Below are 7,876 nucleotides of genomic sequence, written 5' to 3' on the forward strand. Positions count from 1 at the left end.
ATTAAATTACAATCCAATAAAATACTATCGTTTTGCAGAAGTGCTACTGGTCATCGCATTAAATTAAGCACATTTTTATTCTGGCCGGCGCGGATTGGCCATAATCTGCATAAATCCGGATGCGGTGTACAGATCCGGATGCGACGTGGCCTGACGCTGGCGGCGATCCGCCACCGCGTCTTCCTCTGGCGCCGGGCCCTGGGCTGCGAGCGCGCCTTCGTGGTCATCTTCCTCGGCGCGCTGGCACTGCTCGCGCTCACGAGCTCCGTCACGGCGCCTAGCCGCTTTGCGCGCAGCATCTACAGGGCCGACGAGCTGCCCGCGCTTCAAGCGACGGTCGTCAACGACGTGGGCCAAGCGCCGACGCTGCGCTTCCGCATCTTGCAGCTAACCGACATGCACTACACAGGTCGTCAGCACTACCCATGCCGCAACCCGCCGCACAAGGCCGTCGAGCGACACTTGCCGTGCACCGAGAGCAGGATGACCGAGTTTATTCGCCACCTCCTCGACACGGTCGAGCCCGACTTTGTGGTCTTTAGCGGCGACCTGATCGAGTCGGTCGAAGTGCCCCACGTACGGCTTCTATCCTAATGGCATGTTCCCATCGTGAGTGTAGACGGCGGCCGAGGTCGTCGACGCGCTCCACGCCGCCACGAGCGAAGTCGTCCGGCGCAACCTTCCATGGTCCATGGTCTTTGGCAACCATGACGAAGGCGTACTGTGCCTCCTGATGCTACGATGCCACAGCTGACTGCATTGCGTCTAGACTACCATGTCGCGCCGAGTGATGTTTGGGCACCTCGAAGACCTGCCGTTCGGGTACATTGCCATGGGGCCCGAGGGTATTGGCGGCGTTGGCAACTACGCACTCCGCGTGCAGGCGCCGCAAGACGGTCCGTGGAATGCTCGCAAGTCGATCCCGTCGCTTTTGCGCCTGTATTTTATCGACTCGGTCAAAGGCCTCTTTACGCCGTCGCAGCTCGAGTTTGTGACCGAGCTCTCGGCCGCCACGTACCACGAGCACGTGCCCGCGCTCATGTTCTTCCACCACCCGCTGCACGAGTTCAAGCAGTATGTGGACGGCGACGGCCAGGGCCAGCGGCTCGAGAAGGTGTCGCATGGCGACCACAACAGCGGCATGTTTGATGCCCTCGCGCAGAGTACGTACCTCAGAGGCTCGATGCGGGTACCTATCGATGTACGATGTCTAGTGGGCGATGTCAAGGGCGTCTTTGTCGGCCACGACCACTTTAACGACTACTGTTTTTACAACGCGCCACTGCACTTGTGCTACGGCGGTGGCGTCGGCTACGGTAGGCCAAGGTCCCCACGCGGCCTCCACTCCACAATACAACGTAGGCGCGGCATATGGCTTTGAGTACACGCCGCGCCGGGCGCGCGTCATCGAGTGGACGTGGAAGACGGACGCGGAGCGCATCACGACGTGGCTGCACGAAGACTTGAGCATGGGCGGGACCGTCTCGGACAAGTACAAAGTGTTTGAGAGAAAGCACGCGCGCCAGAAGCTGCGCGCGCACGACGATATGTTTCTCGTATAAGAAGACAATAGAAGCTAGGGCGCGGCCGCGAGCGCATCCAGTTGGGCTTGGATCGCATCGAGCTGGACGAGGAACGCATGGAGCTCGGTATGGTCCATTTCCATGTCCCATGCGACACCGTTGCTCTGTTGCATGTGGAAGAGCGCGCTCGGCGTCGCAATGCCCTTGGATGTCGAGTCGGCCATGGTGACGTGCAGCCGCCACTGCGCCTCGAGCAGCGTCGGGGCAAGGTGCGAGCTCGTTTCAATTAGCGTTGCTTCGTACGCTGCTTGCTCGTGGGACCAGACGGTTGCAAGGACGTCGCTCGTTGCAGCTGCAATCGAAAGGCGCTGCAGCTCCTGCGCAAAGGCAGGCGGAGCAAGCCGTCGCCGCCCCGCGGCCTGGAAGAGCGACTGCAACAGCGCCAAGAACGCACCGACTTGATCACGCGTCATGCCGCCAATCTCAGCGAGCTGGTGCTCTTCGTCTTTGGTGAAAGCTGTGGCCTATTGCAGCCGCTGTTCTGTTGAGTCGCTTGCGATGCGTAGGAACGTACGGCAGGAGCGCGGAGGAGGCGCTGCGCGAGCAGCGGTAGCTTCTCCAAGGAGAAGGCGCTCAGCAAGGGAAGGGCCTCCGCCGAGCTACACAAGGATCTTCATCTTAGTGGTAGTTGAGGATCCGAGTCGATCGTACCGGGCGTCAAGGGTCACCAAGGTCGCGCTGCTCATGGTCAGCGATCTTTTTATCGTTTACGTGGCCCGATTTGATGCACTGTTTTCAACAGGATATGTATTGATAGAGGATATTTCGAACAGCCACGATCTTGCCCTTGTCATCAAGGTGTCGAGGTGGGCCATTGCTCGGTACAACGCATCGGTGTCAAAATACTGGCCATCGTACGCTATGGCTAGAGACCCGTAAATTCCTGCGTAAATACCAGTCTTGCACCTCGTCGAAAGCCATCAAGTGGCAGCGACATCCCTGAAATCTACGCCAAGCTCGCTCTGGCTGGAAGCGCTCGCTAGCTCATTCCGATACACCGATACAACGATGCCAGCTCTTTGCCTAGTGCTGCTGCTATGCAGGACAGTAAATCGACTGACGTGGCGTGAGCAAACGTAGCTGCGCCACAGGTTTGGCAAGTGATGTGGTGTATTCATTTGCAGAGGTTTTGAAATGTTGTGTCAACTGCGTCAAGATCCGTGGTCAGTTGCGATTCCGAACGAACGATAGCGAAGGTAGAGCAAGCGAGTGCATGCGGCTGCTGAGGATGCGAGCGATAGATGAGCCCCAAGATGCTCCTCATGAACCCCGGCCCGATCGCCTTCGAGTCGGAAGTGCTCGCAGCCTTTGCCCACGAAGGCATCTCGCATGTCGACCCGGCCTTTATTGAAGTCTTTGGCCAGTGCCTCGAGCAGATGCGCCACGTAGGTCGACGTCTCGATGCTCACGCGTGCTCATGCTGGAGGTAGATCTTCTTGGCCGACGACGGCCAGCCGCTCATCGTGGCCGGCTCGGGCACCTTGGGCTGGGACATGGTGGGTGCCAACTTGATCGAAGCCGGCGACAACGCCCTTGTCATCAACACGGGTACGCGCGCTGCATTGCATCACGCATGCCCATGCTTCTTTAGGCTACTTTGGCGACTCGTTTGGCACGTGCCTGGAGCGCTATGGCGCCACGGTCACGCACTTGCGCGCACCGGTAGATGCGATCGTCGCGACGTTCATGCTTCATGCATGATGCGTAGGTGGGCTCGCGTCCGTCCATTGACGAGCTCAAGGCCGCGCTTACGGGAACATCGTACAAGGTCATCACGATCACGCATGTGGATACGTCCACGGGTGTCCTCTCGTGCGCGGCCGAGTACACGGCGGCGATCCGCGCCGCGCAGCCCAACGCAATTGTCGTGCTCGACGGCGTCTGCTCGCTTGGCGGCGAAGAGCTGCGCATGAAGGCGTGGGACATTGATGTCGTCTTGACGGGGTCGCAAAAGTGCATTGGCGTGCCCGCGGGCTTGAGTCTCCTCATGCTGCGCCCGCGCGCGATCAAGGCGTTTGAAGCCATTGGCTACGCCAAGGGCGCCTATTACGTCGACTGGGCGCACTGGCTGCCGATCATGAAGAACTACGAGGCGCGCCGTCCGTCGTACTTTGCGACGCCGGCCGTCAACCACTTTTACGCGCTCCAGAAGGGCTTTGAGATCCTCTTAGCCAACGGCGGCATCGAGCAGCGCTTCATCGAGCAGCGCAACATGTCGCTTGCGATCAAGGGCGCGATCAAGGCGCTCGGCTGCGGCTTTGTGCCAGCGTCCGACTGCGCCGCCAACACGCTCACGTGCGTGCGGTACCCCAAGGGCGTCGCCGGCCCCGACTTTTTGCCGAAAGTCACGGCGCGCGGCGTCTCGCTCGCCGGCGGCCTCCACAAGGACATCAAGATGGAGTACTTCCGCATCGGCCACATGGGCCAGAGCACGCGCATCATGGAGCATGCGATCCGCACGATCAACGCGATCGAAGCCGCGCTCATCGAGTGCGGCCACGTGGTCCCGACCAAGGGTCAGGCCGCGGGCGTCATCAAGTCGGCGCTCAAGGCGACGCTGCCGATGAACAAGGCGGGTCACTGGCACTTTTCGGTACGATATACGTTGCCAATGAGTGCGCTCACAAAATCGTTCTGCGTAGCCGTGCTGCGGTGGCGGTCGCAAGTGCCCCGTCCCGGTCAAGTGCCAGCTCTGGACGATTGGCCTCGTCGTGGCGGCCTTTGGCGCGGGCGTCGCCCTCGCGTCGCGTCGCAAGTAGCCACTTATTCTGTAGCCTTGTTCAATCCAGCCCTCCAGTGGTGTGATGAGCACACGTTCGCCCATGTACTACTTTTAGGCAGTAGCTTTTGGCAGTCTCTTCCGCCCACGCAGAGCAAGTCTCCCGCAGCAGATGCGCAGTGCCAGATTACATCAAGGGCTACTCTTGTCGTTGGGCCACAGAACCGGTAGTGTAATCGGAACCGATCACGGTCGGCGAAGATCGAAGGTCGCCGTGTCGCTGCTGATGGCCGGCGGCGTAGCAGCACGCAATGCGACACAGACGTGGTCAGCGATGACGCAATGCGCAAGGCCTCGAAGCCGCGCAGACAGGTCGGGCGTTGTTGAAGCTGCGGAAACCGATTACGCGATACCCGCCCACGACGTCAGCAGAACGACGCAGACTCGAATTTTAACAGCCTCCGAATCCTCCCGCCGTAGCTACTAGTTGTCATATTCGCCTCGAGATGACGCCGGGGCGACGGCGCCAGAGACGCACGCGCGTCGGCGGCTGCGATGGTCGGTCGGGTGCCATCAAGAGGATGTGACATCCGTGTTGAGGTGCGCGAACTTGTGCCGCATACAGCGCTGGTATTAAAATACGCACCGTTAAACAGTGCGTTTGTATGGACTTTAAAAGATTGCGCTCCGGTTACGATAGCGTACCCATTTCCATCATCAACGACCGTGACGTGATCATTCAAAAGAACTTGGTTTTAGTATCCATCAACCTTCGGCGGCTGTGATTCGCGGGTTTAAAAAACAGTCCCTTCAGATCTACGAATTAGGGTCTAATTCGTACGAGAAGCAATAAAAATGCAGACTGCAATTCCTGCACAGACATGACTAGTGTTTACGACGTCGTAAATGGGTCCTCAACGTTGGCTGCTGCTACAACGCAGCTGGCCCAAAGAAGAAACCAACTCATGGTCGAGACGTCCTACACAGCCAGCAGCAGCAGCGAGAGCAGCGGCGACGAGCGCGCACTCGTGGCCGAGGCGAACGCCTTGACCGCGCAGCTTGCGCTCCTCCAGCGCAACCCACGCAAGCGCAAGATGCCATGGCGCGACGTGGCGGTGGCCCAGGCGAACGAGCTGCAGATCGTACTGCATGAGAACAAACGACTCAAGGAAGCACTCTCGGAGCACACGCGCATGGCCCACGCGCTCCAAAAGGCCATGGTCCAAGCCCAAGAGGTTTGTACTGTCGTCGCATCTACAAGACGAGGATGCGAACGCTCATATCACGCTACTAGTTTCAGCTCGAAGAATGGAAGTGCCATCGCCTCCCGTCCGACAGCGCCCGCTGGAAGGATGGTTTGCAGAAGATGCTCGCCGAAGACCACGACCATACCAACTCGCACCTGATTCGACATGGGCTCTGTGACGCGGTCTCAGAAGTCGAGAGCACGCAGGTGCGCCGCCACACGGACGGGTCCGTGGCCGCCATCGACAAGTTGACGCATGTCTATTTTCCGCACGAATCGATCGCGAGCCTCGCCAAAGTGTGCACCGAGCTGCTCACGACCGACGCGGGGCGCGCGACCATCATGAGCGGCACGCAGTGGCAACGACTCCAGCCCATCGACTCGTCGCTCGTCGAAAACGACGGCATCTTGTACCTCTCGGGCGACGCCAAAGTGCCCACGGGCCCGTCCCACGGTCTGCACGGCCACATTGCCGTCCAGCGTTTTGTGGAGCCGGCGCGCGTCGTCTTCGTCTTCCGAAGCGTCTTGGAGGACCAGCGGTACCCGCTCGAGTACGGTGACGTGCCCAAGTACGCCCACAACGAAGTCGGCTGGCTTGTCATGGAGCCCAGCCGGCGCCAGCGCGGCGTGTCGGTCAAGAGCATCGTCACGTGCACGCCCAACGTGTACACGCCGCCCATGTGCCCTTTTGCTGCGCGCGGTGTGCCTCAACTCCTCCAGCCGCTCATGCGCGGCTGCGTCAACATGTATCGGCAACCCAACCGGAGTGTGACCGAGCTGCTCGTGCGCGGCCTCGTCGAGAAGAGCGCGTCGTTTGATGCAGCCAACCCGCAGAGCGGCGTCACTGGCGTTGACTTTGCATCTCCACCCTCGATCCACATAGCGATTTAGAGGGATCGTGTCGTCATCCTCATGATTAAGTTAACACCCCGCAGTACAAATGCCTCCGACTCTACGAAAAACTGGTTCGTACACTGGGTCGCTACTTTTGGTCGAGCCGTCGACAGAGCTGGGGGCTGGATACGCAGCGGAGACGAGCAACCTCAAGAGTTCTGTAATCATCAATGCCTTGGCTTTGCAGAAAAATGGAGCCGCAAGTTATGTGGCGTGCTTGGAGCTGGAGGCTACCCAAACTGTATCCGCCTACACCTACAGGTTCCTTGGGCTATCCCTCATCAACGCGTTGCCGTGCACTCGGGGCACGGGCTCTTGCGGCCACCTTGGTGCAGATCGGAGTTGCAGCAATGTGATTGGATACGACCATCGGCCAGTCACGATATGATTGGGTAAAAAGAAAACTCTCGATGGCACACCACGGAATCCTTTGCATGTAGTTGCCTGCCGCGCCGTAAGCGCTTGCTTTAGGTTAGATAAGGCTTTTAGAACGCAGCCTCTCGGTCGTCGTATCCGAGGGTAAGACGACAATGCATTGCCCGATGTATGGAAAGGTGCCTGAATGCAAGGGTCTATAAATTACGGACCCTGCTGGATGATGCGCGCCCGGTCGAGTCGGTCGGTAGCATGATCGCATGACGGCGACGTGGTCCGAAACTCGCCACAACATATCGCAAGACTTCGTAATACTTACGACGGCAAGCTGCCATCCGTGTGCTTGGCAGAATGGATGGGGCTCGGTGCGTGCTTGCAAGAAGCGCCTCTGTATTGCGCTACGCGCCAGCGATCGCTACCTGTGCGTGATCACGTACGATTACGACTTGCACGACGGTGGGCCGTTGCACTCGCAGCCGTGCTTGCCGCGTTCAAGCGCGGCTTGTACCTGTGTCCTTGTGATGGGCACCGAATTGGATCCTAGTGATGGCTGTGCGATACGAAGCGGTGGTTGTTTCTATTGTCAAATGGAGTCGTCACCGTGCCAGTCATCACAGGTAGAGATTGTGCACTTCCGTCACAGCGATAGCGCTGTTTGAAAAGCATGTAAAATACCGTTGAACGGGTGAGACGTATGCACTCATATATAGCACGAGCCATCCAATATGAATTGTAATGTGATTCTATATTCTAGCGTTTGTCCTGACAATGTATCCTTGCTAGGCTACATCCGAATTCCAGTTTGCGTGACAGATCCGATGAAAAAGGCGTCTTGTTTCCCACGCTGGAGTAAAGGAGATGACCGTTTCGTGAAGCCCGAAAAATATGTTGCGAGCAAGAATTTGTCTCCATTGCAGGGTCAGACAGACTCTCAGCAAGCATCAGTGCGCCAAAGCGTCTATGGAGGAAAAATAACATTTTCATATATAATGAAAACAATTGACGGTAGAGAGGTTCGATGTGGGTATCATGCGATGTGATTGGTATCTAATACCGCAG

The 7,876-nt window shown here is 58.3% G+C and overlaps 4 protein-coding genes across 4 annotated transcripts; 3 read left to right on the forward strand and 1 right to left on the reverse strand.

The window, feature by feature from the left end:
* Window positions 1–138: 138 nt before the first annotated feature.
* Window positions 139–1,608, forward strand: SPRG_13927 (hypothetical protein; the record flags this gene model as incomplete). The annotated part of the gene is made up of 5 exons (XM_012353207.1): window positions 139–576; window positions 620–718; window positions 770–1,163; window positions 1,215–1,316; window positions 1,363–1,608. The coding sequence occupies 5 exons, from the start codon at window positions 139–141 to the stop codon at window positions 1,560–1,562; spliced, it is 1,233 nt and encodes a 410-aa protein (XP_012208597.1). The 3' UTR covers window positions 1,563–1,608.
* Window positions 1,541–2,279, reverse strand: SPRG_13928 (hypothetical protein). Its single transcript, XM_012353208.1, has 3 exons — window positions 2,235–2,279; window positions 2,098–2,182; window positions 1,541–2,047 (listed from the first exon to the last, which is right to left on the reverse strand). The coding sequence occupies exons 1-3, from the start codon at window positions 2,267–2,269 to the stop codon at window positions 1,577–1,579; spliced, it is 591 nt and encodes a 196-aa protein (XP_012208598.1). The 5' UTR covers window positions 2,270–2,279; the 3' UTR covers window positions 1,541–1,576.
* A 450-nt stretch (window positions 2,280–2,729) lies between these two features.
* SPRG_13929 (hypothetical protein) lies at window positions 2,730–4,405 on the forward strand. The gene is made up of 6 exons (XM_012353209.1): window positions 2,730–2,779; window positions 2,825–2,968; window positions 3,014–3,131; window positions 3,175–3,245; window positions 3,292–4,176; window positions 4,226–4,405. Exons 2-6 carry the CDS (start codon window positions 2,825–2,827, stop codon window positions 4,340–4,342), a joined length of 1,335 nt encoding a protein of 444 aa, XP_012208599.1. The 5' UTR covers window positions 2,730–2,779; the 3' UTR covers window positions 4,343–4,405.
* An 859-nt stretch (window positions 4,406–5,264) lies between these two features.
* On the forward strand, window positions 5,265–6,514 carry SPRG_13930 (hypothetical protein). The gene is made up of 2 exons (XM_012353210.1): window positions 5,265–5,537; window positions 5,597–6,514. Exons 1-2 carry the CDS (start codon window positions 5,268–5,270, stop codon window positions 6,437–6,439), a joined length of 1,113 nt encoding a protein of 370 aa, XP_012208600.1. The 5' UTR covers window positions 5,265–5,267; the 3' UTR covers window positions 6,440–6,514.
* Window positions 6,515–7,876: the final 1,362 nt, after the last annotated feature.

The sequence above is a fragment of the Saprolegnia parasitica genome (assembly GCF_000151545.1).
Source record: "Saprolegnia parasitica CBS 223.65 unplaced genomic scaffold supercont2.117, whole genome shotgun sequence".
In the NCBI taxonomy this organism is placed as follows: Eukaryota; Oomycota; class Saprolegniomycetes; order Saprolegniales; family Saprolegniaceae; genus Saprolegnia; species Saprolegnia parasitica.